Source organism: Tenrec ecaudatus, chromosome 4 (assembly GCF_050624435.1).
Source record: "Tenrec ecaudatus isolate mTenEca1 chromosome 4, mTenEca1.hap1, whole genome shotgun sequence".
In the NCBI taxonomy this organism is placed as follows: domain Eukaryota; kingdom Metazoa; phylum Chordata; class Mammalia; order Afrosoricida; family Tenrecidae; genus Tenrec; species Tenrec ecaudatus.
This window is the reverse complement of record NC_134533.1, coordinates 147,135,243-147,161,529: the sequence shown is the minus strand read 5'-3', so window position 1 is coordinate 147,161,529 and position 26,287 is coordinate 147,135,243. Positions and strand designations below refer to the sequence as shown.

Here is a 26,287-nt window from a genome sequence, read left to right as displayed (position 1 = left end):
ACTCTTAGCAGCAACACCTTTTTAGCAGTGACTATGGTTTTCCTGCAATAGCATAACGATGGATGATGGGATGTCTATTTACAGAACATGTAGAGACATATGGGTATTTAGTGGAGAATGCAAATTCACTGCAGGCCACCTGGTCAGGAGCATTCATTATGCCCCCAAAGGAGAGATAGCAGAGAAAAGTGGGAAAAGTTAGGTCTTCCCAGAAACACTTTCTGATTAAGCCCCCCCCCCCCCATACTACAAGAAGCGTATTGCTCACATGTGCTAGTGTAGGACCGTGAGAAGCAGTTATGGACACTGCCGCCTTACATGGTGGCAGAGCTGGAGAGTCTCGAGACCTCTGTCTTAGACTCTGGCACACCTTCCTCTAAGGCTGGCCTCACACAACTCCCTGTGAGCCACAGCCAGAGGGCCAGAGCTCCGCGACTTCCTTGTTGGCATACGGCAGCCCAGCACCTGGCCCAGGGGACCGGCAGGGCTCCTTCTGTACACATATGTGTGTGTGTCATTTACACAAATAATTTAACAGGAGAATGATCATGCTGTGAAAGGTTCTGTAAGCTTTGTGCTCTGTTAGGGATGCACACATTGCTACTCAATGCAAGGAGAAATTTGCTAAAAGTTGATGGGGAGCATTGCGGTCCCCCTCGTTGGAGCTAGCAGAGGCAAGGCCATCTGTGAGTGGGTGAGCTTTCCTATCATTCACAATTCTGAAGTGAAAAAAATTCTATAAACCAGAAGCACCTCAGTTTCTTTCATCAGTATGCTATGGACCTAGAGAATGAAAAATTAAAAGAGTTCTAGCCATCTCGAGCACCTTGGAGGGGGAGCTTGAGTGGAAGGACTTCCATGTACAAACCAGAGGAAGAAGTGAGTGTCCAGCTGGACTCCGGGCTCACTGACCCAGATCCCGCTCTCTCGTCGGTGATGCTGTAGGTTAGGTGCTGGCCTGCTATGCAGTCAGTGGTTCAACCCCACCAGCCCTGGGAGAAAATGAGGTTGCAAGCTCCTATAAGACGCACAGTCTCAGAAACTCTACATAGCGTTGCTATGAGTCAAAACTAACTCAATGGCAGTAGGTTTAGGGGTTTGGGGTGTGTCTTTGAAGTTCATTTCCATTCCCGGACACCATCCCTAAACTTCCATGACTTCTTAGGCTGCCACAGTGTATGAGAGTGGAAGTTGATTTGTTTTTTCCCCACATGCTCATTTCTCTAGGGAAATACGGAGAAAGGTTACGCACGGCCAACACACCAACTGTCTTTACAGGCGTGCTACAGAGGCACTGGCATCGTCTTTGAGCTGTGCTTTACTCATTTTGTCTGAGCGGTTCGTCCCCATTAAGATAAACGCATTGCCCGCTGTGAGGTTCCTATCTAATCTCTACAGTTGCTCTTTGATCGCTAATCTCTTTGACTGCTACTGACATTGAACTTCTTTTTATGTGTTTGGTGGCCATTTGAGTGCTCTCTTTGAGAAAACGTCTGTTCAAGTTCTTTATCCTTTTTAATGAGATTAGTTCATATAACATCTCAGAAAGGGAGACAGCAGGGCAGCCAACTCCATGGAGGAGGTTTGACCGGAACTCAGCCCAATTTACTTCCAATCTCTGAAAGATCCATTGTCCCAGCCCTGCCGCAAACCAGGCAGCGGTGGCGGCTGCTTCTCCACACATGAGACCCCTGTTTGCATGTTGCCACGGCTGATGAGTAAAGGGTTTAGAGACCACCTGGGTCAACAGTGTCTGCAGAAGAATGGGACAGAAATGGGCTGGGCCAAAGTACAGGGTTAAGGTCACTACGCGAGTCCTGAGGACGTGCCTGTTGAACTACACATAGTCACTAAATGCCAGCTTTTGTGATAAAGCTGATGCCGACGACGACGATGACGACGGTGGAGACAGGGATGACTCCATCTTCAGGAGGGAAGAGGTAGAGATCAGCCTCCTCGCTGGGGGCTGCTGAGGGCAGACACGCAACCACACATGACTCAACTATTTGCCTCGGACTTCATACCCATAGTGTCGTAGAGGCTCTTCTGAGTTCCTCCTCCCTGGGGAGTAGCTCTGGGTAAGATCACGCTGTGTCAGTGCCTCACACAGTCCCCAGCCCACCTATGTCCCCAGGCTTTAAAATCGCCCTCCCATTGCCCTCAGGAGATTTCCAGAAAGCTCCCTTTCCCAGGACCTAGCCTTCTGTCTTCAGCCCAGAGCCCGATGCTGCCTTCTGGAGAAGGGCTACCTGGAGCCAAGCTGCCATGCACCCCGGCTGCCCAGGCTCCCCTGCTGTTAGACAGGTGCTCCTTGGTGAGCCAGGATGGGCCTGGCTGCCAGTATCTTCTCTCCCATGGGATACAGAGGCCAGGGTACGTCCCCGGGAGTCCTCTGTCAATAGAGACTGCCCATGTCATTGTTTGGAATGGCTTTGGGGCAGCCAACAGAGATGCTGGGGACTGAGGCAGAACTCCACAGAGCCTCCCACTTGGCATCATGACCGTTCGGCGGGAGGGGGGGGGTGGAGGTGGCACAGAAGTCAGTGCCAGAACAGGGCATCAAACCTTATCCTTGAATTCTTAAGCCATAGAATCAATACTCTGTCCAGGAGAGAAGCAGGTGACAGTTAAGTCGGGTGCTGGCTGGGCTGGGAGATAGGAGGGTCGGCGACTCTGGTTCTTCTGTGTCCAGGGGCAGAGGTGGGCAATGAGATGACAGCAGGGCCACTGAAGACACTGCTGAGGAGCTGAAGATTCCCTCCAGAGCCGGGAGCTGCTGCCGGGAGACTGAAGCAGAAGCACCATGGACTGATTGGGCACAGGAAGGGTGTTCCGGTTGATGTGGAACTTGGATTTTAAAAAGAGAGAGCCCCCTCCCCCCCAGTTAGGAAGCTACTGTGGGAATCCAAGAAGGACAGTTCCCAAGGCTCTCTCTGACAAGGTCACATACTATCAGGGAGCTGGGTCCAGAGAGTGGCACCTCCTTAAGAGCCCCACACAGGCAATAAACGCGTAATGGATAAGCCCTCACACTCCAGTCACCTCCCCTCTAATGTGCTGTGAACCAGAGGCACAACAGGACACTGAGCAGCCTCAAGTGAGGAGCAACTTGTAAACCTGAGCAAGTGATCCGTTCAATCCTGTCCTGTGGTTGTAGCACATGCGAGCTGGACAGATGGTTCTGGAGGTCTGTGACCTGTCCACCCTTCCTGCCCAGGCCCACAGGGCCTCCCTATGTACATTAGCTGGTCCTTTCCCGAGGGTTCAGCCCAGGAATGTTCTGACATCCACACCCCACACACCTGTCCCATGTAAACTTTCTAGGTACCGTTTTCTCTGAGCCCAGCAAGCCGGGTGGGCGAGCTGAGACTTGCGGCCTGCCTGGGCTGGCTCCCAAAGTCAGCGCTCTCAATTGGAAGTCTACACCTGGGAGACAGCGCCAGCGCTGCCTGGAACTCGGGTTCACTCAAAGATTTTACGGGGTACGGGGTGGTGATGGGAATATGACACGCATGCACTTGACAACATATGTCATGGAGGAAAAGATAAAACCTCATGGGTCTATCACCCAACATAATGTTAGAAAAATCTCCCTTATAAAATGCAACTAGCCTATGGTGCTTTACTGAGTGTTTTTTTTTTTTTTTTTAATAACTCGCTACATGGCTCTAAAGCAGGCAGGTTAGATGCCGGTGTCATCTAAAAGGACCAGATACTGCTGAGAGTCTTCTCCTATTTACCTCACTGTTCGTGATTAAAAGCTCATTCAAAAAAGAAAAAGTAATAAAACTTGCTGCCATCGAGTCAAACTCCTCGTGACTCTATAGGACAGGGCAGAAGTGGCCTGTGGGTCTCCAAAGACCGTGACGCTTTACAGGAGTCTCTTGGAGTGACTGATGGTTTCAAACTGCTGGCCTTTCAGTTCGCAGCCCAATGCACAACCACTACGCCGCCAGGGCGCCTATGCGCGTATGAACACATGTATGTATGTATGTAGGGGAGCCCTGGGGGTGTGGTGGTTTACAAGTCGGGCTGCAAACTGCAACATCATCAGTATGAACCCCCCAGCTGCTCCTCGATGAGGTTTTTCTACTCCTGTACAGATTTACAGCCGCAGACACCCGCGGGGGCTCCATGATGGAAACTAGGCCTGGCTATCTTCTTAGTGCACGAAGGCACCCCGAGAGTGGCCCAAGACATCACAAAACGTACTGTGCTCTTGGCTGCTCATAGCCAACAGGGGTTTCCCACAGTTACCCTGACACCCGAGTTCCTATAAACGTCCATCCGTGACTCCCCGAAGTGTAAATTCCCAAACCAAAAGTGTCTCCTCTCTATGTATCTTGGTTCAACAGGCCAGCACGCAGACAGTCTGTGTTGTACTGCTGTGGGCTCCTCACCTGGGTCTCTTCTAAGGAAAAGCTTCCCCCTCTTCCTCTGATTTGGGAAGGGTAGACGGGCCCCACTGCTTCGGGGCGAAATGCCCGCATCTCAGATCATGATTTTAAGCTAAAACACAAAATATCAAAGAGATCTAACACTCTGAGTCAAGCTACCTCCCCAGGCACAACCGCTTTACCTCCTATGCAGAGACCGGTTCACATTCTTCTAGAATTCAGGGCCTGCTGGTGAGGCCGTTTGAGTAGCACCAGCCTAATGCATACTCCCTGACGGTGCCTGCATTGGCAGACTTTCTGTGCTCCAGGCCAGCATCACCCAAGGGTGTTTGGATGCAGCATTGTTTAGAACATAAGCAGGCATGACTGATGTTTGTGTAAACAAATGTTAGGACAACTAGGTTCCTGCAGAGCTCCAGTGAACTATACCTTTCTAAGAAGGGGTTGAATCTACATTAAACCTTAATGTTTCAACAACAACAACAAAAAAATGAATCATTTTTTAAATGAGCCGAGGATGTGAAGAGACTCTTCACCAAAGAAGACATTCAGGTGGCCAACGAACAGAAAAAGAAATGCTTGTGATCAGCCATCTGAGGGATGCAGATCAAGAGTGAGGAGATACCACCACCCCCACCCCAGCTTTGATTTCAAAGTTAAAAAAAAAAGCAAACAGAAAACAGCATCTACTGAAGAGGGTTTAGAGAGATTAGAACCTCATACACTGCTGGTGGGACTGTAAATAAGTATAGCCACTCTGAAATTAGTTCATTTGGGGGCGTCCTCCAAATTTGGGAATAAGTCATGTATAACCCGTGGGCAAGCAGATGGATTCTGTCCCCCCACTTACTCTCGCCCTGATCCAAGGGCAGTTAGTTGTGATGACAGGGCCCTGCTCTACCCTTACCTGCATGAAAGGATCACTGAAGACAAGGGTGCTACAGCAAAGTGCGGTGAAGAGAGCAGATGGTGCCTGGCTATCAAACGGAATATTATCTGGGGTCTTAAAGGCTTGTATTCAAACAAGCAGCCCTCTCTCTAAGCAAGGAGTCAACTAAGTCCACAGAGAAGCAGTACACCAGCTTGTGTGGTCCAAAGATGACAATAACAAAATCCAAATATGACAAAGGGGGGAAGTATCTGCTTAGATTGTGAGCGCTCACTTTGTAGAAAAGGCTGTGGAAGACAGTGGGACCCCGCACCTAGTCAGAGCCCCGCTAGCCACAGGCAAGGGCCTCCGCCTGCTTCTAGAATAGAATATGATGACCACTGTACAACTCTTCTTGACATGAGTGAATTCTTGAATTATATGCCATGTGGATGAAGCGCTCATAAAGTTGGTTTTAAAAACTGGGAATTGAAATACCGCATGACCATGCAAACTCAGGACATATGAACACCCATGTCCATCACAGCACTCTTCCCCATAACAAAAAGATGGAAACAGCCTAAGGGCCCATGGGTGGAAACCAGATAAGTCAACTGTGGTGCCTACAAGCCGTGACGCTAACGAATTACAATGAATCTGTGAAACGCTTCGTGGCAGAGATTAACCTGGGACACAGTCTGCTGAGTGAAATCGCTCAATCCACAAAAGGGCAAATATTCTATGTGACCATTACTATTTCAAAAAATCAGGAAAAGGTTTCCGCACTGAAAGAAAGAGGTGTTGATGGCTCCAGGGAGGGCGGGGGAGGGGAGTCACAGACTAGAGCAGGGGTCCTCAAACTACTGCCCGCGGGCCACATGCAGCCCGCCGAGGACATTTATCCAGCCCGATGGGTGTTTTTGCCCCGTTTTGTTTTTCACTTCACAATAAGATATGTGCAGTGTGCAAAGGAATTTGTTCATAGTTTGTTTGTTTTTTTAACTATAGTCCGGCCCTCCAACAGGTCTGAGGAACTGTGAACTGGCCCCCTGTTTAAAGAGTTGGAGGAGCCCTGGACTAGAGAGAGCGGACAGTGTTAGCTTGGGGGAAAGAGGAGACGGTATTCCACAGGCGGGAGATGCACAAAAAGAGATGCATGCAGAGCAAGGCAGAGGAACGTTGGCGGACTTGTTGAATGGAAAACTGATGATGTGCTCTGTCATCCGTCACCTAACTCACAATAAAAAGGCTTTAAAAGTGAAAGGAGCTAGTTTACACACTCTTCTGGAGGCAGGAATGTCAACACGCGCACTGGCCAGATTGAGGCCCAACGATAACATGTCTGTCGTGGGTTTATTAGCCCGACGTGTGCACTCAGGCTGCCTGCGGCACACCAGCGCTTTCTCCGGGGCCCAGCGTTTGCAGCGAGGCAAAGAGGCTGGGAAGACAGGCTCAGGAAGGCAGCTCACAGCACAGAATCATCCCTCAAATTCTCGGTGGAGTCTGAGACTCGCCGCTGTGGAGACCTAAACAAATGTAATCTCACCCGACGGAATCAAGGCCCTCTCCACCTAGGAGCTGGGATTCAGCAAAGACACCCTGGCCAGCCGGAAGCCTTCATCGCCGAGCAGGTTTCATAAACAGATCTTCCAGCCAAGCTCGGGTCCAGTTGGCTCTGCTCCCCGTCTCATCTCAATCAACAACTTCACCGCATGAAATAAGACTCTGAGAACTCAAAAGGACTTAAGAGATCACCGCGGAGAAAATTCAGAACTGAGAGGCCTTCTGTAGAAAGGGCCAGAGGAAGGCTCTGGCCCAGACAGGACTGTGTGCTTTGTCATCTACTGATAACTGGTCTTGGACGGGCCTCGGTTTCCTTTCCTTGCCTTTGAAGGGGAGATGCTGGTGGCTCTCTGGCAGAGCTGTTGTTGAGATGAGAAAAAGGTTAGGAACATGGATTTAAAAATCAAGTTCAAGGAAAGAGACGTACCACCTTCACTAAGGCCCAAAGATAAGTGGAGTGCATAAGTACACGAAATCCTAACCACTGACTACAGGAGAGCTTTAAATCCGGCCTTTGGGCTTCCTGAAAGTCAAAGTGGACAAGGAAACAGAATGGGCTGTAAGATTTGTTATCTCTAAGGAAAACATACAAAGACTGAAAATCAAGCTTTCCCTGGAGGTCAGACTTTTTATTGCTTTATTAGTTCAGTAAGCAAGACTGAGATATTGGCAGAGATATAGACACACAAATCAGTAAGACAACATAGGAAAACCAGAAATAGACCCAACCAAGTGCAATGAACTGATTATTAGCAAAGACAGAAAGGCAATTCGGTAGATAAAGGATCATCTTTTCTGCATATGATGTGGGTGCGACTGGCCATCCATATGGAAAACAAACAAAAACCTTAGTCTAAACCCCACACCTTCTATAAAAACGAACACAAAAGGGCCCATAGATTAAACCTAAAATTTTGAAACTCTTAGGGAAAAAAACTAGAGACTAAAACTTGAAGAGTTCTTAGACACAATAACAAACACTGAACCTAGAAAAATTTTAAAAGACAAGTGGTACCCCCCCACTACCATGACCCCAGTGCTGCTTCTCAATTCAGACTGGACTGGAACATGTGCACAGGAGGGGATAAGAGATGGGGTTCACAACACACAGAATCCAGGAACAAGAGCGGGAATAGGGACACCAGAGGGTGGGGGTAAGAGGGGAGGAAAAAGGAGAAAGGGGGAACCGATCACAATGATAGACACATAACCATACACCCCTCTACAGGGGGAAGAATAACAGAAAACATGGGGGAAGGGAGACAGCAGTTGGTATGAGAGATGAAAATCATAACAATGTGCAATCTCTCAAGGGATTATGAGGGTGGGGGGAGGGGAGAAAAAAAGAGGAGCTGATACCAAGGGTTCAATAGAAAGTAACTGTCTAGAAAAGGATGCAGGCAACATATGTACAAATTCTCCTGACACAAGCGATATATGGATTGTGACAAGAGTTGGAAAGGTACCCAATAAAATGAAAAATAAAATAAAAGACAAGTGGGATTTCTGTCAACATTTCAAACTTTCCTCTGTGAAAGATCATGCTAAAGGGAATAAAATATTGGTCCCACCCAAAATTTGCAACCAACCTATGAGAAAGGATATTGTGTTTAGCATGTCTGTCGGGGTGCGAACCACAAGATCAGCAGTTCTAAACCACCAGCTTCTCTGTAGAATGAGGAGGCGTTCTGCTCTGGTAAAGACTTGCAGTCTCGGAAACCCACAGGGACAGCCCCACTCTGCTCTGCAGGGTCGCGATGAGTCAGAATCGACTCGATGGCAGAGAGCTGATTTTTTTGTTTGTTTTGTTTTTCAATATACACACTGCCCTCAGATTATGACTTCCCTACCTAAATCTATCTTTAAGTTAAACTTACCTGCCAACCAGAACAGTTAGGTACAACTCATACTTAACATGTTTGTTTTACTAGATCGTATATGGTGTATATACCGCTGCACATACAAACCTGAAGAAACACTTCCCAGATACACAAAAACATCTTAAAACATAATAATACAGGAATAATGGTAAAAGTGCTCTTGTGCATCACAACATAGCACCTGCTCGTTAATAAAAACCATGGTATGTACCTCAAAAGTTTAAAATAATAGGATTTATGAGGAAAAGATACTAATAACTTTAGTTTGCAGGTGAGCCTGCTGCTGGTCACCATGGACCAGCTATATGAAGAACTCTCAAAAAGGCAAACAATCCGATCAGAAAATGGGCAAGAACATTCCCATGGGTTTCAATGAAGAGAATCTATGAAGGCAAACAAGAGCATGAAAAGGGGTTCAGCGTCGCGAGCCACCACGTTCCTCAGCAGGCCCAGGATCTCTACGCACCAGAGCAGCAAAGGACACAGGCAGGAAGCCACACTCCCACCCCCAACACCCCAACGTCACATCTGGGTTTTCCAGAAGGGGCGAAAAGTCAGTCTTACAAACAAAAAAATTCAAAGAGAGATGACATGGGCTGTCACTTGTCCTCCTTATTGGCAGATTCCATACTTAAAAATTCACTGACTTGGTACTATTTACTGTAACCCCAAGAGCAATATTCATGGTCATTGGTCGACATGCACAAGTGGTAGAAATTTGAAGTTGGCTGACGCGCATGTCCCCAGCTGATGCTCGGCTCGGCCCTCTTGTTTCGGTCCTCCGACCACACACGTCTTTTCCAAAGTCTACCTATGACATTTTATGCTCCTTGTTGGCTATTTCACCGCTTAATATGGTCTCTAATTGCGGTGGTGAAGGGCTGCCTAGTGTTCTCCACTAGGCACAAAGTGAAACACCGGGACGGGCACAAGAGTTGAAGGCAGCAGAGGTAACAAACACCCTCATCTGTGCACGTGTGCAAGGGCGGTGATCTGAGTGCACGCGTAAGCACACACACAACCTGAGGCGGGGTGCGACGGCGAATGGGACTACATCTCTGAATATATCTAGGCTCGACAGAGGATATTTCTACAGACACACCTATCATGTTGCAAATACATCAGTGAAGACGCTGGAACATAAGGCGCCCTGGTGGCAGCGAGGGTGATGCCTTGGGCAGCTAATCACAAACGCGGCCATCTGAAATGACCAGCCACTTGACGGGGAAAAAGAGGAGGCTCTCTACGCCTGTCAAGATTTCCAGTCTTGAAATTCATGAGGGCAGTCCTACTCTGTCCCGCAGGGTCACTGTAAGTCAGGATCAACTTGATGGCAGAGTCCATTCGGTTCCGCTCCGTTTGAGCTGGTGCAGTGCATGCGTGTACGTGCCGTTTCTGTGGTTGAAAAGGGTAGCTGCAAGGAAGAAGTCATTGGTCCTGCAGAAGCCTATCATGTGATCTCCAGTTGTGCTTCTCCCGCCAAGGCCACAGGCGCCATCTCCTGCTCCTCCTGCCCAGTGATGTATCAGTGCATGTCGATCGCATGTTTGTTCCATTTCAGACTGAAGAATTCTATCTCTTCATCGTGGCTCTAGGAGCTGATGTGCAAATCTGAAGAAAAGTTGTGTTAATTGGTCTTAGGGGTAGAAGTAGTATCCTATCACATACAGGACTGGACTTCAGGATTGATTTTGAAAAGTTCTTTTTGATGATGAGTATGATGCCCTTCCTCTTAAATGTATCATGCCCAGCACAGTAAACAATATGATCGTCAGATTCAACATGGCCAATGCCAACGCATTTCAGCTCACGGATGCCTAGGGTATTAGCCGTCATGGGTTCCACTGTATTCTTGATGACTTCCAATTTTTCTAGCTTCATATTTCATGTTCTACTTATTAACAGATGTTGAGAGTCCTCTCTTTTCATTTTGAGTTTTGTCCCATCCGCAGGTGAAGGTCTCTAAGGAGCCTTCTTTGAGAAGCCAGCTCCTTCCCGGTATTTGGTATTTTGAGTGCTACCAATCTGAGGGGCTCCTTTCCATCCGACAGCAAGCACCGTTCCGCTGCTGTTCATCCGGCTCTCAATGGCTGCTGCTGCAGAAGTGGACTGGTTATTCCTTCTTCCTAACTCGTCTTAATTTGGAAGCTCCACTGACATGTGTCTGCCATGAATTGTATTTTAAATACTGGTGGCACAGTGTTCACCATGACAGCAATACACAAGCCACCATCGTACAATAAGCTGGCGGACACGAGGTGCAGCCACTGGGAATCAACCCCAGTGTCACTTTAGAAGGGCCTGGACGGGGTGGAAGAGTCCTGGTGGCTTAGTAGTTATGCATTTGGCTGCTGACTGCAAGGGCGGCAGTTTGAAACCACTACATCAGCGGTTCTCAACGTGTGGGTCTCGACCCCTTCGGGGGTCAGACGATCCTTTCACAGGGATCACCCAATTCATAACAGTAGCAAAATTAGAATTATGAAGTAGCAACGAAAAATAAGGTTATGGTTAGCAGGTGGGCAGAGGGCTTTTACCACAACATGAGGAACTGTGTTAAAGGGTCGCGGCCTTGGGAAGGTTGAGAACCACTGCTCTAGATGCTCCACAGAAGAAAGGGGAGGCTTTCTTCTCTAGTAAAGAGCTACAGTCTACTTGATGGGAGAGGAAGCAGAGTGGCCACTGTGGCAGCGGCAGTCACTGGACCTTGGGGGGAATCCTTGGCTTGGGGGTGTCCAATGGAAAGGGATCCAGAATCACTATATATATAGCACCTTGAGGCTCACCCTGCAGTGACATGATAGGTTTCGATCTACTGGGCAGGGATCGGCACTTGGAAGAATTGATCCAGGAAGGTTCCCCTTGGCACCAATCCCCATACTTAGAGTAAAGAGAGCACAATTGGATGGGAGACCAAATTGTGCAGGGCAACAACTCGTGGGTTGTGGCACAAGGTGGAAATGTATTTTCATAGACTCCTCATATCGACAGTGTCCGGAGGGCCATGTCATTGGGAACATTGACGAAGGTATCCAGACAGTCACCTTATAGCCCAGGCAGATGATTGACAATGTTGTGGTTTTCTGTTTCTATGGGTTTTTGTTTTCCGGTCTTTAGCTTGTGTGTGTGTGTGTGTGTGTGTGTGTGTGTGTGTGTTTGCTGGTTGGTTTGTTGCTCTTATTGGTGTAGTTGGTCTCATGGGGTTTTGATGTTGTCATATTACGGCCGCCAAAGTAAACCAGAGGCCTGCTTGTCCCATGGATATACGGAAGGTTTCTGGGTTTCTACTTAACTCTAGCCCCAATCCAAGAACAGTGAGCTCTGATGACATGACTCTTCTCAATATTCACCTTCAGGAAATGATCACTGAAGATAAAGGTGCTACAGCACAATGTGGTGAAGAAGGAAGATCCTGCCCGACTATCAATCAGTGGTTGCTGGGGTCTTAAAGGCTTGTATTTAAACAGCAGCCATCTAAGTAAGGAGTCAACTAAGTCCACATGGAAAAATCACACCAGCTTGTGTGATCCAACAATGACAATAACAGAATTAAAATATGATGAAAGGAAATGTATTGAGCTTAAATAAGGAACACATCCAATATGTAGAAGGCTGTGGAGGGCAGTGGGAGCCCAAACCCACCTATAGAGTAACTAGTTAGATTAGACTGCTGGCAGGTCCCCACTGGCCACAGAAAGGGTCTTGAACTGCCTTACTATCAGACCAAGATCATTGTGGTCTTGACTATGCTGGCTCGAACTTGATTCTGGGTCAGTGGACCTCTCTGTTGACCCAACCTGAATTTGTTCTAGATGCCAGTATCTCCTGCATGACTCACGACAGAAATGTCTTCCCTGGCTTTTAAGTAGAGAGGGTGGTCTTTTCTGTCTTACTCCTTATTTGTATTCTGAATCTTTATATTATTTTATCCTTAACCTTTATTTTTGTTGTTTCTATTGGCTTTCCAAGTTTGTGAAGCACAGAAGGGGTAGATGCATAGAGATAATAGCTGACTTAAGGGTTTGTAGGGAACTATGATTGCGCAACTCATTTTAAAGATGATTTGTCCATGGTGGGGACAATGTACTAAAATTGATTGTGCTAGTGATTGCACAATTCTTCTTGATATGACTGAACTACTGAATTGTATGATATGTAAATTAGGTGCTAATACAAATGTAAAAAAATTTAACTTACCTGAAAATGTCAAATAAATAAATATTATTTTTTTAAAAGAGTTACTGTCTAGGAAACCTACAGGGGCAATTCTGCCAAGCACCGGAAGCACTCACTCATCTATTCTAAGAAACCTGGAAGACAGTTTACTTGGCCAATTGACTGGAAAAGATTCCTATTTTGCAGCCATTCCAAAGAAAGGTGGCCTAACAGAACGTGCAAATTTTAGAACAATATCATTAATATCGCATGCAAATAAAATTTTGCTGAAGATCATCCAACAACAGTACATTGGCAGGGAGCGGTGAGAGGTTCAGGCTGCATTCACAGAGGACCTTCGACAAGGAATATCACTGCTGGTGTCAGATGGATCTTGGCTCAATGCATAGAACACCAGTAAGATATTTATTTGTGTTTTATTGTCTATGTAAAAACAACAAAAGCCTCACAACTGGATAGGTAACATCGTAATAAAAGGAGAAAAGATAGGCGTTGTCAAGGATTTCATCTTGCTTGGATCCCCAGCCACTGGAAGATGCCACCAAAAGGTCAAACACATTGTATCGGGTCAGTCAGCTACCCAAGACTCCTTAAAGTGTTGAAAAGCAAGAATGTTACTTTGAGGAGTAAGATGCACCTGACCCAAGCCACGATAGTTTCAATCACGTTCTTATGTATACGGAAGATGGACAGTGAATAAGGAAGACTGAAGAAGAACCTATACATTTGTTTATAGTTTTGGTGAAGAACATTGATAGTACCATGGAAGAAGTACAGACAGAATGATCCTGAGAGGTAAGGATGGCGAGACTTTATTCCATGCACTTTGAACATGTTATCAGGAGAAACCAGGCCCTGGAAAAGGACATCATCATGCTTGGTGAAAGAGAGGGGCAATGAAATAGAGGAAGATGGGTTGAGGAGATGGATGACAATGGATTCAAGCTTAAAAACAATCATGAAGACGGCCCAGGGCTAGTTGGTGTTTCTTTTTGTGATAAATCGGTCGGGAGGAGTCGGAACCTAACAACAACAACAGGGGATCAGTGACACCATGGAGCACACCCTCCTTAGGAGAATCAACCCTTGGAAAGCAAAAGCGCAGCAGTTGTCCAGACAAGCTCTGAAGGCAAGAAGAGATAAGAAAGGAGGGGGAGCAGCCATCTAAGTGAGGAGTCAAGGAAGCCGACAGGGAAGAAGCACACAGCTTGGTGTGATCCAAAGACGAGACAACAAAATCTAAACACGACAAAGGGGAAATTATCAGCTTCAATGGTGAACACCCAATTTGTAGAAGGCTGTGGAGGACAGTGGGAGCCCCAAACCCATTTGCAGAGTGTCTGGTCAGATGAAGCCACTGGCACAGCCCCTCCAGACACAGGCAAGGGACTCTAACAGCTTTACTATCAGACAGAGATCATTGCAAACTTGATTATGCTGGATTGAACTTGATACTTGGTCAGTTGACCTCCCTTTTGACCCAACCTGAAATTGTTTTAGGCTCAAGTATTTCTTGCTTGTTTCATGACAAAAACATCTTCCTTGGCTTTTAAAATACTGATGGTAGTGTTTTCTTTCTTACTCATTATTTGTATTTTTATCTTTCTATTATTATTATTTTATCCTTACCACTTTATTTTGGTTTCATTTTTAATGTTCATCTTAGGTTGCCAATCTGTGAGCACAGAGGAATAGCTGCACAGAGATAATAACTGATGCAACAGTTTATAGGGAATGTGGGGTCAGGGGGATATAGGGAGGGTGGGGGATTTGGAAAGCAAGCAACAAATGCAGGAGTGGGGAGGGAGCATGAGAACTGGTTGTGATTATGTATAAACAACTCACTTTAAAAGCAATTAAAAGAGTGATTTAACCATGAAAGTGTATGATATGTGAATATTATATCTAGAAACCACGGGAGGGGGCGGGGAAAGGACTCAAACTTGACCAGTGGTTACCATAGGTGAAGGGCAGGAGTTGATGTATAGGGGCATAGAATTTATGTGAACAATGGCAGAATGATTTGGAAAAGGAAATCAGTAATGGCTGTACAACACTGAATTGGAGAAAGTTCCGTTGTGCATATTTTTGGCCCAATTAGGAAAAAGAATTACATGACTAACAATGACCACAAGGAAGAAGAAAATGGTCTAGAATTGAATATGGTGACAATTGTACAACCCTTCTTGATATGATTGAATTATCAGATTGCATGACATGTGGATGAAGTGTTAATAAAACTATTAAAAAGAAGAAACCAAATAACATGATTGAACTACTGAATTGTATGTTATGTGGATTATGTGCCAATAAAACTCTTTTTTATAAAGAAAAATAAGAAAGTAGGAGGAATGAAAGTAGAGCACACAGGAAGGAAGTGAGGTAAGTGGTGTTGCATTAGGGGAATTTTAATCAACGACATGAAATAAAATGCATATGGAGTGTTGAACAGTAAACTGATTTACTCTGTGAATGGTCTCAATTTTACAATAAAAAATTGAAATTAAAAAACAAAGAAGAGTGTGAATTACAGAATTAATGTTAATGAATCAACAATATGGTGTGTCCAGAGAAAGAAAGAAGACATTTGGAAATCTATTCACGAGGCTTCTCTTGAAAGTACTAAAGCTACACGAACTGTGAGTGGTGATGGTATGGAAAGTGAATCTGTGAGATGACAGACAAGAGAGTGACAGCGGCGAGCACTGCTGTGAGGCGGAAAGTGAAAGGCATTCACAATCCACCAGGAGAAATGGCAAGCCCTCCTTGGTGTTTTACTAGAAAGAAAAGAAATACGGCACACTGTTTTGTGATATTTGGTGTAGCCAATTACTTGATATAGCCCTTGTAGAGTCTTTCTGATTAGGTGGAATGGAACTACGCAAGTTAAGTGTTTGTGGCCCACGTGGGGATTGCACGGTGTGCTGCTAATGCAAATAAGATGTATGGAACGTGTGATGGTAAGGTTGCGTGTCAATACTGGGCCATGGTTTTCAAAGTTATGTATTTTTTGATAGTATGGCAGTTTTGTGATCTGACAGTTACACGTGTAATTTCCCTCCGTTTTGTGATGCGCCTCTAGTCTATGGTTATGGTCCCATTTGGGAGTGTGTTGTCTGTTATACTAATGAGCTAAGATTAAAGTGAGATGCATCTTGAGTCACCACCTTACTAAAGAGTGTGACTCAAATGACCACCCTTATCCCGATTAGCACCCTTTATACCCGTGTGTCACCTTGTTCAAGTGAGGACATTTCTCTGTAGTGTATGTCCTGCATCAAATATATAAGACTACTCAGGCAGTTATCTTTCTGGATCACACATCTGGTTTGACATCATTTGACTTCTGGCTCTTGGAACTTGAGCCTGCGGCCTGTCATCTGACCTGATTCACCAGCTTCTGCAAATTGATGAGCCATCAGCCTGTTGTCTGACCTGGTCATTTGGATTCATCCATCCTTGTAATACCTTGAGTTACAAGAAGCGTCCAGACTGATACCTGACCCACACATTTGGCAGTTGGCATCCTCCATAACTGTGTGAACCGATTTGCGTGTTCTGTGAGATTTTGCAGTAAGTTGTGGAGCCTCCGTTGGAAGGGAGAATACTGGGAATAAGGGCTAGTCTATAACAGAGATGACAAAGTGTTACAGTGGTTTCAAAACGTCGGACATTCGTGGCATCTTTAGTCTCTGCTTCACAGGAACCCGCTTTGTGCTGATCCTGCTAAAAGTAATTATTCATGCAACTGGCGACAGAATGGTGGGTCATTGAAACAGTGCCTAGACTCACTGGAATATTCCCTGCCCACTGCCCACTCCCCCCAAGGGTGGCATAGGGGTGGTGATAAAAGAATGAGAAAGTTTTAGTTTCTAGATGGGATATAAAAAAAAATACCCATGGACTGAAGTTGCAGTTGTGTTGCAATCAATTGCCCAAGGCAACAGCTATTCGTGGGAAGTAGGGGTGGTGGATCTAACTCTTGAGGAATTGGCTAGCTAGATGCAAATGGAAATACAGAGTGACAAGGAAATGGTGAGAAGTACATCGTTATCGGTGATAGCTGCGCTGGCAGGGGAGAGGAATGCAGGGGCAGACCGTGGTACCGAAGCAAGCCTTCACTCGGTTGCTCAGAGCTATCACTGATCCCCAGTCCCAGGGCCAACCTGGAAAGGAAAAATGATGTTGGGAAAGGAAGTAAGTACCCTTAGAGCTCGAGAAGGTCGTCTGGGAGAGGAATGAGCACCACCAAGGGGTATGCTTGTCAAAGCACTGCTTCAACTTGTAGGTCAGTATTGTGAGCTTCCTAAGGAGCCATTATGAAAATGTAGAGCGAAAGACACTAACTTAGAGATAGTGCCTTTAGTTTTGAATACTGAAAAAAAAAAAGTATGTTTGGCAAGACCCCAAACGCACTATGGACTAATTAATTCTATAGAAAGATGATACAAGATCCAGTAAAATAGCAGGTTAACCTACAGGGGATAACCAGCCTTCTGGACTGAATGCATTTTTCGGTGAGATTTCATTACCCTGAGAAGGGATTCTGCCCTTCCCCTCCTCTAGACACTCGATGGAATACTCCAGAGGAAGCATCTGAGGTGCTGCTTATGGAAGGCATGCTGGAATAGATTTATAATGATCAGGAGAGTCATCCAATGAATATATCTTTACTTGGGTCATAGCAGATATGGTCATTAATAGATCCACTTCTGCATGGGCCCTTATGTAACCTTGCGACTGTGAAACAATACAACCAACTTACTAAAGGGTGTAATTCAAATTATAACCCTTACCCCAATCACCACCCTTCACGTTCTTGTGTCACCTTGCTCAGGTAAGGAAAATTTCCTTTAGGGTATAGCCTGCATCATATATGTGTGTGTGTTTGTGTGTACATATTATATATAAAAATAAATTCAGGCAAAGTTATCTCTCTAGATCACACATCAGGTTTATCATTTGCTCTCTGGTTCTTGGAACTTGAGCCAGCAGCCTGTCATCTGACCTGTCAGTTTGGATTCATCATGCCCTACAATCACATGCATTAAAAGAAGCCTCCGGATTGATGGTTGGTCCCCCAAATTTGGGACTCGGTATCCTCCGTACTAGTGTGAGCCACGTCCATGGTGGTTTGCGAGTTCTGTGACATACTGCAGCAAATTACAGACTCCAAAGGGGAGAGCGAGAGAGAACTGAGGAGAGGAAGAGAGCGGGCGTTCAAGATATGTGCAACAGCAGCTTGGAAATTAAAAAAAAAATCTCATCTTTAACCTCTGCCTCTTAGGAACCGGCTTAGTGATGTTCCTTCCAGTAAAAATTATTCATGAAATGTGTAAGGATGGTATATTTAAGAGATGTCTTTAAAGAGAACCACATATAAAGCAGGTTAGGATTTGATTTGTTGACTAAAATACTGTGGCTAGGGACTCATAACAACCTGGCCCTGCTTGTTTTTCTCTAGGAGCAGCAGTCCAGTATTGACTAATGTTGTGTTCAAAACTCCCTGAGGGCAATGGTTACAGAGTCAATGACAAGCCTTGACATTGGGAGTACCAAGCCAAGCCTAGCAATCCTTTTCTGAAACATATAGCTTCGAAAACCCTATACAGACGATGTCACGGAGCTCAGGAAGAAAAATCATGTTTGGAAACGGATTGTGGTAGCAGTGACCATACTGCTTGACATGATGGAACTATGGGATGATATGACACACACACATTAACTAGCAATTAATAAATTAAATTTATGAAAAAAGAAAACTATGAAGCAGTTCTCATCCGCACACATCGGGTCACTGTGAGCTGCAATCTACTTCACAACTACCAACAGTAACGAGTCGGTGCTCACAGTGTCTTTGTAGAACATACCTACTGCAAATAGCAAGAGTTATGAAATGTGAGTTACCGCTCCATTTGCTTTGTGGCAGAGCAGGTCATAAATTCATCATCAGGATAGAAAGCGAAAGCCACGGACTTGAGCACCATCCATGGAGAGGGTCTGAGTGACCTGTGAGCCTCTTCTCCCTGTCACAGTTAGATTTTTACGTCAACCTGAACATGTATGGAAGTGTACAAGTAGAACACAATCTCTCAGTCAGGTCACAGCCGGGTGATGTCTCCTGGGAGGTGTAGCCTTTTTAGAAGAGAGATAAGGAGGAGCCTTCCCTTCTCTGTTCCTTCACTTTCTTGCTTTCTGGGACTCTGTGCCTGCCTCCAGGGGCAGTCCCATGTGGGCCACCCGACCCTGAGAGCTGTCAGCACCCTGTCATATTTCCACTGATCTGTTTCCTTGAATGAATGGGACTCTGTGCCCATGGGTTTGTGATCTTCCTGAATCCCATTCTGCCTTTCTGCATCATTACCTGCAGCTCTGAGAGTCTGAAGAGGGACTTATGGATTAACATTAGACTGAGAGAGTTAAGGTTTATTGTGCCACCCTGACTGATAAACACATGTGGGATTAATTGAAGGGCAGAGAGATAAATGGCTCAGTGAGCCTCGCCTTCCTGGTTCTCGGGTCTCTTGATCTCTGATGGTCAGACCAGAATGCAGCTGCCTGAGCCAGTTCCCTGCTTCAGCTGGCAAAGCTCACTTCCTGTAAGACATCCCCAAGGAGAAGCCGCATGGACCTACCCCAATGCAGCCCTAGGTGCTGGAGCAGCCGTGTGGAGACACCTGCTAATGCTGAGATGCTTACACATTCACTGATTCAGCTTTCCTCCTACAGTCGGCATCATTGCGTGTGTTTGGTGAGATAGAGGAGGACTTTGTAAATTGGTGTCAGACATATGGATTCATGTTGGACTTGGGCAGCACTGGGTTGGGATGCTTTCTTGACATATACTTATACTTTATATAAAACTCTCTTATACATGAGTTTCTGTGGATTTATTTCCCTAGTTTACTCAGAGTAACACACCGGACCTATGGGCTTGACTTGGACCGGGCAGGGGACTTCGTTGCTCCCTTCCCCTTGCTGTTCTGCTGCATACCCTTAGTATTTTCCCTCGGTATGGTGGGCTTAGATCGGGTGGAATTCCCACACTGTGTCTCCAGTGTTGTTCCCTTACGGCTATAGATCAGTGAGAGATGTCGTGTCTCATAGTGGGGCCGGCAATATGGTCTTCTCTTTGGATTGGCTGCTGTGAGTGGGAATATCATCGTCAAGGCTTGGTGGGTCAGGATGTGCTCCACCCTCTCTTCCTCCCCATTCCTTTGCTCCCATGGGCTCTGATCAGACACGTCCCTCTCCCTGAGCTGCAGCTTCAGTGCTGTCCTCTGAAATAAATTCTTCAGGGGGCGGGGGCAGCATGCAGCTGGCCACATAGTGAGGATTGGGGTCGGCCCCTCAGACCTCTCCACTGGTTCCCTACTCCATGCCGGCATGTTGCATTCACATCGTGGAACACCGTCAACCGCTTCTTCTGTAAGACAACCTCAGCGTGGGCCCCAAAGGAAGTTCCATTTCAAGGAGAAACAGATCTCAGCCAGGTGCCAGAAGAAGCCAGCCACAGAGGCACTGCCGCCATTGCTGAGGGAACCTGTTTTTAATTTCATGTTCTGGACGCTGCCCTGCTCTGACGTGAATGGTGAGCAGGTCCACTGCCTCTTAAGAATCCTCAGAGCCAGCGGCAACAGAGTCTATTTCTGGATTAAATACGAACCATTCCTCCTACAGGTCAATAACAATTCACCCTGAGACATGCTGGATGCGCGTTAGAGCCTAGGTGAGAGTTAGGAAGAGGGAAGGGAGCTGCGATTCCGTTGGTGATCTGGAGCATTCCTTCTGCAGGGACGGAAGCTTCCTCTGGCCAGAGCTGGGATGGATATATGTGTCCCAGGGTGTGGAGAAAGTACTGACCGCTGGGAACCCGCATACACATGGCACCCCACCTGCTAAGCCAGAGCTGAGCAGTAACGGGCTGATGGGAGAGAGAGGAGCTAAGTGGCAGAGTGATGAGGATTCCAGGCTCTAGGTCTTACCTAGGTGATATTTTTGTGACCTGCCTGGTGATGTGACCACATAGGGGCTGACCTCTCTAAGTCTCTGTCTCCTTATCATTAATGAAAACAGTCAAAACATCTGCCTCCTAGAGCTGCAGGAGGGGCCTTGGGCACAGTGGGTGATGCACTGAGCTAAGAGCCACAGGGCAGCAGTTTGAGCCCATTAACCTCTCCACGGGAGAAAGTTGATGATCTCTGTTCTCAGAAAGATCGAAAGTCTCAGAAACCCAAAGGGCGGTTCTATTCTGTCCTCTTGGGTCACTACGGGTTAGAAGCAACTCGACGGCAGTGAGTTTGTTGTTGTTGGGGAGCTGTGACATGAATTAAAGACAAATAAAATAGTTCCCTACTGTCTGATATCGCTGAATAGCTCAATCACATTACCATGAACTGAGTCCCTGGGTGACACAGTTAAGCACTCCACTACTCGCTGGAAGGGTTGGCATGCTAGTGGGAAAGGTTGGCAGTTAGAATCCATACAAGGTGATTTGGGAGGAAGACACATAGAGCCTTGAAACCCGAGTCACCAGTCTACTCTGCACACCTGGGGTCTCCATGAGTCAGCACGGCCTCGACAGCAACCAACAACAACAACTATCATGACCTTGGGCATTCGATCTTAACTGGGCCTCGAGGATTGAGGCCAGAGCAGTGAAAACACAGCTCTTAGAGATATTTGAAAGTGCCGTCCCGCTTGTTGAGACAAGACTTGACCTTCTATTGAGACCAACTGCAGAGTTCAGCATGGTTTCCGAAGCCCCTTTCCGGTGCCTCATCCAACATAATCTTTACCGCGTCCCAATGAAATGGAAATTATTATTATCTCTGGGTGTTTTTACCCAGGTAAGATGAAGTCCAGGAGGGTGAGAAAGGCTCTCCTGTGTCACCCAGTCAGGAAGCGGCTGAGGTGGAACATAGATCCGAGTCCTCTGACGACGGCCTGCTCTCCTCTGAACCCGTGGAAGGAGCCTGGTGACCCCAGTGGTGAAGGGCTCCGCTGCTGGCCGGAAGGCCAGGGGTGGGACCCCACCTGCTGCCCCACAGTAGAAAGACATGGCGATCTGCTCGCAGAAAGAGTGACAGTCATGAAAACCCCTGGGACAGCTCGACTCCAGCCTGTCGGGTCTCTGAGTTGGAATTGACTCAAGGGAAATGTTTTTCTGTTTGTTTCAAACCAGCTGGTACACTGGTTTGGGAGGTAATGTCACAGGTTGATTCATTAACTGTCCTCCTGTTGAATGTTGAAAGAGGCCCCATCGATGAAGAACCTAGAAAAATGATGGAGCCTCCCCACCGCACACACAGCACAAGACGTGCGTAGTCTCATCCTCCTTTCAGAGGGTGGAGGGCAGTCACACAGACTCTCATTTCAAAGTGGAACTCTCTCTTCAAATAGCAAAGCCCCAAACAGCCATCACTGTCCCAGGAGGAAAGGACGTGACTTTTAACAAACAGAATCCCAGATACCAGACTTCGCTTGAGATATTCAACTTTCTGCCTATTTTCTCAGGTTGATCATCTCAAGTTTCCCAAACAAGCTGATAAACTTTAATCTGAGAATCACTATGGATTCAATGAACAGATGATTAAGAGAATCAGATTTTTTAGAGCAAAGGAAAACATTTATTGAGTGCAAGCTTTGGGAGACCAATTGACCTGGACTCAGGACTCATGCACATATAACTAGCTACATCATGAGCATGTAAGAAGTTACCTTATTTGTATAGAACTTAAAAAAAGAACTACTACCATAAATCCATTCATTTTAGCAATGTGGGCGGAGGCTCTGCCCTCACTGTCAGAATCTATTCTGGGGAAACGGAGGGGAAATGGGGTCAGATTACCTCACCCTGGCTCCTTTCTGGCCTCTCTCATCAGCCCACTTCCCCGGGGACCCCTTCCTTTACTCCCAATTCCTTATGGATAAACACCTAGTTTTTCACAATCCCCTGCTGGGATCTCTCCAAGACCTTTCATTTGCTTATTTTTTCAACAATTTTATTGGCATATCATTCAAATATCATATAATTCAATAATTCAATCACATCAAGAAGAGTTAGACAATCATTGAGAATATATTCTTTGTTCTTGGGCTCATTGCCATTAGCTTCCCATTTCCCCCAAAACTTCCTGCCACCCCCTAAGGGTCCATTAATCCAGTTACCTATTCTGGATCTCATATACAGAAAAACATTAAAAAGCAAGCCAACTAACACTAACAAGAAGAACAAAGCAAAACGGATAAAAACCTCAATCAAAAGGAAAGTACAAAATATTAAAAACTGGAACAAATTTAAATGGATCTTAAGGAAGATCAAATGACGGAGTGCTAACCGCAGCTACACAATCCACTCTCCAATGCGCACTCTGCATGTGAGCAAGGCTGTTCACACCCCTGGTCTGTGGTCAGAGAGGAGTCACCAGGTGTACTTCACCTTCACTTGCAAACAAACAAAACGGAACCAACTTTAAAATGAGCCAAAAGGGAAATCAAATGATAAGATATTTTGACCTCATTACATCCAAGATCCTTTTAAACGGTGGAACCAACAACTTGCGTGTAATGTTTCCTTTCAAATTTCTCCAGGGGCAAGGAGGCTTGCAGACTTTCTTAAATGGTCTTAACATTTTTATTTTATTGATATTCAGCAGTAGAATGGATTTAGTCTTTTTTTATTGTTAGTTGGAGAGAAAACAGAAGAAGGAGCAGGATTCCCAAATCCGCTGCTAACATGCTGGGTGAATAAGAAGGTGGGACCCACTATGACCTTCAGATCCATCTCCATGGACATATCCAACCCACAAAAACTTCAGTTCTCCCTTTGTCTGCTCTGGTTTCCCTTAAATTACCCCACCAGAAGTCTTCTCCAGACAGTCTATCCGATTATCAGAAACTACCTCTGGGTCCTAATCCCACTCTGATTTTGCTGATGCAAGCTCTGGAACCTGCCATAGTCTTACCTCAGGCTGTGCGCCCCAGCTCTCCTCCCCACTTGTCTTTGCTTGGCAGAAGAGAGTCAGAACAAAAGCAAAAAAAAAAAAATCCCAAACCCTGCTCTCAGGAGGATTCTCAGAATGACCCTGTACAGGGATTCCAGGGCTGCCCATGTTCAGGGAACAGATGGCCTCATCTTCCCCCACAGAGTAGATGGTGGGTTTGAAGTCCCCCCCCCCCCCCCCCCGCCCCCTGTGGTTAGCAGCCCAACAGGGCAAACAAACCAAACCAGACTCACTGGCCTCAAGTTGATTCTGGCTCCTAGCAAACCCCATAGGAAAAGATCGAACTGCTCCTGTGGGTTTCCGAGACTGTAACACTTTGTAGGAATAGAAAGCCTCGTCTTTCTCCCAGAGTGGCTGGTGGATTCCAACTGTTGACCTGGCAGACTGCAGCAAACACTTGTACCTAAATATGAAGTCCGCCCTTCCCATGGAAAGCATTTCTGCACCCTGGGGAAGATCTCATCCACACTCAAGTCTTCCAGTAGCTTGTCAGATGGGAACCAGTTGCTAAGATGTGTTAACTTGTGAGAGCCTTAAGCTTTCCTGATGCCATTTCAGACTATAAAAATCTGGTCCTAAAAGGGCTGGAATGTTGGTCTCAGAAAGCTGCCTTGCCCAAGGAATACCGTACCTTTGGGCATTGCCTGGAGGAGGGCTTTCTTTCCTCACCCCACCCCCACCTCCCAGCTGCCCTTGGGGAAAATGAGCATGTTAACCCCAGGCAAAGTCAGCAGTTTGAATCCATCAGCCACTCTGCTGGAGAAAGTCAGGCTTTCTGCTTTCGGCAAAGAGCTAGTCTAGGAAACCACGGCGGCTTAGAGGGTCGCTATGGGTCGGAATCGCACTGATGTCAGTGAGTTTGACTTTGGAGGCCAGGAAAACATCCCCTCTGCCATGCATCCCAGGGGAATGCGGGCTCGGGTCTCCTGCATCTCAGCGGAATCACACAGCTGGCTCTCCCATTGGGGCACCTCCAAGTCCACAACCTTCCAGGAGTAACCGCACAAGCGCCTGAAAACGTGCTCCGCGGGATGTCCCTTTCCAGTGAGAACCACTACCATCGAATCAATGTTCACTCACAGTGACCCAGCATGGGGTTTCCGCGGCTGTCAATCTTTATGGGAGCAGACGGCCTCACTTTCCCCTGTCGGAATGAGCGCTGGTTTTGAACCGTGGAGTGTGTAATTCACAATCCAATATTACCCGTCAGGGCAATTCTCCCTCTTGGTGCCAGGGCTACCTGAATGAAATTGCCCCAATAAACCGGCACGCTCCTTGTCCTGTTTCTTAAACTAACACGAGTATACGAATGCGCGCGAGCGCACGCACGTGCACACACACACACACACACACACACACACACACACACACACACACCACACGCTTGCTTATCCAGGCCCCCCTTGCCACCGTGCCAGGTCTGCCGGGATGCACCCCGAGCAGCAGGGGCGTCCCTGGCGCTGGCTGCCCGCCGACTCCACTCACCTTGATGTTGTGGAAGACGGAGCGCGAGCAGCGGGCGGCTCCGCCCGGGACGGCGGCTGCGTTCGCGGGCGCGCCCCGCTCCGGCAAGAGCCCCATGGTGGCAGTCGCCGGCAGGTCAGCGGCGGCGCAGGGGAGGCGTCCCTCCGGCTCGGCCCGGGAGGCGGCGGCAGAGCCCGGGGGCGCGGCGCCCACTGCGGGTCGGGGGTCGGGAGCCGGGCGGCACGGGCCGGGGCGTCTGCGGCGGGGCGGCGGGGGCCCGAGGAGGCGGCGCGCGGCGCGGAGACTGAAAGAGCGAGCGCTCAGAACTTCTTATAAGCGGCCGCAGTGGCCGCCGCCGCCGCCGATGATGAAACGCGCGCCGCCTCCTCCCTCTTCCTCCCGCGTCCCAGGCGCCGCGAGCCCCCGCCCCCCGCCCCCTGCCGCTGCGCCCCCCGCCGCCGCGCCCCCTGCCAACAGGTGTGACGCGGCGGCCCGCCGCGCTCCGCCGCCTTCCCCGCCCGACCGCGGGCCACCCCGGGGACGCCTCTGGGCTTCCGGAGCGCGGCTGCGACCCGCGAGATGGACCACCCCTAGCCAAGGGGGAAGTCTGGGAGCAGGACGGACAGACAGACGCGGGGAGGGAAGAAGGAGAGCTGAGGGGTGGGTGGGCTAGAAGGGCGTGGGGATGGGTGCGTCCGGGACCGGTGGACGCGAGCGGGGTAAGAGGAGTCCCGGGCAGAGGTTGGCGGGACTGGGGAGCAGGGGGTAGAAGGGTGTGGGAAGGGGACGGAGGGTGGGGGTAGGAGGAGTCTGGAAGGGGCCGCAGGGGTATTGGAAGGGAACAACTCGGAGGGGCGACTTCTGGAGGAGAGGGGAGCACCGCGCCCCTCCCGATGGAGTCGGGGAGTTACTGAGCTGGCCTCTGCTTGTTTG

The 26,287-nt window shown here is 47.6% G+C and overlaps 1 protein-coding gene across 1 annotated transcript in view; it reads right to left on the bottom strand.

Moving 5' to 3' along the window:
- Positions 1-25,678, bottom strand: part of SLCO2A1 (solute carrier organic anion transporter family member 2A1) — a 118,080-nt gene extending 92,402 nt beyond the window's left edge. The window contains exon 1 of the mRNA XM_075546907.1: positions 25,376-25,678. Coding sequence (XP_075403022.1) covers positions 25,376-25,471 — 96 coding nt within the window. The 5' untranslated portion in view covers positions 25,472-25,678. The remainder of the gene's footprint in view (positions 1-25,375) is intronic.
- Between the last annotated feature and the right edge of the window lie 609 nt (positions 25,679-26,287).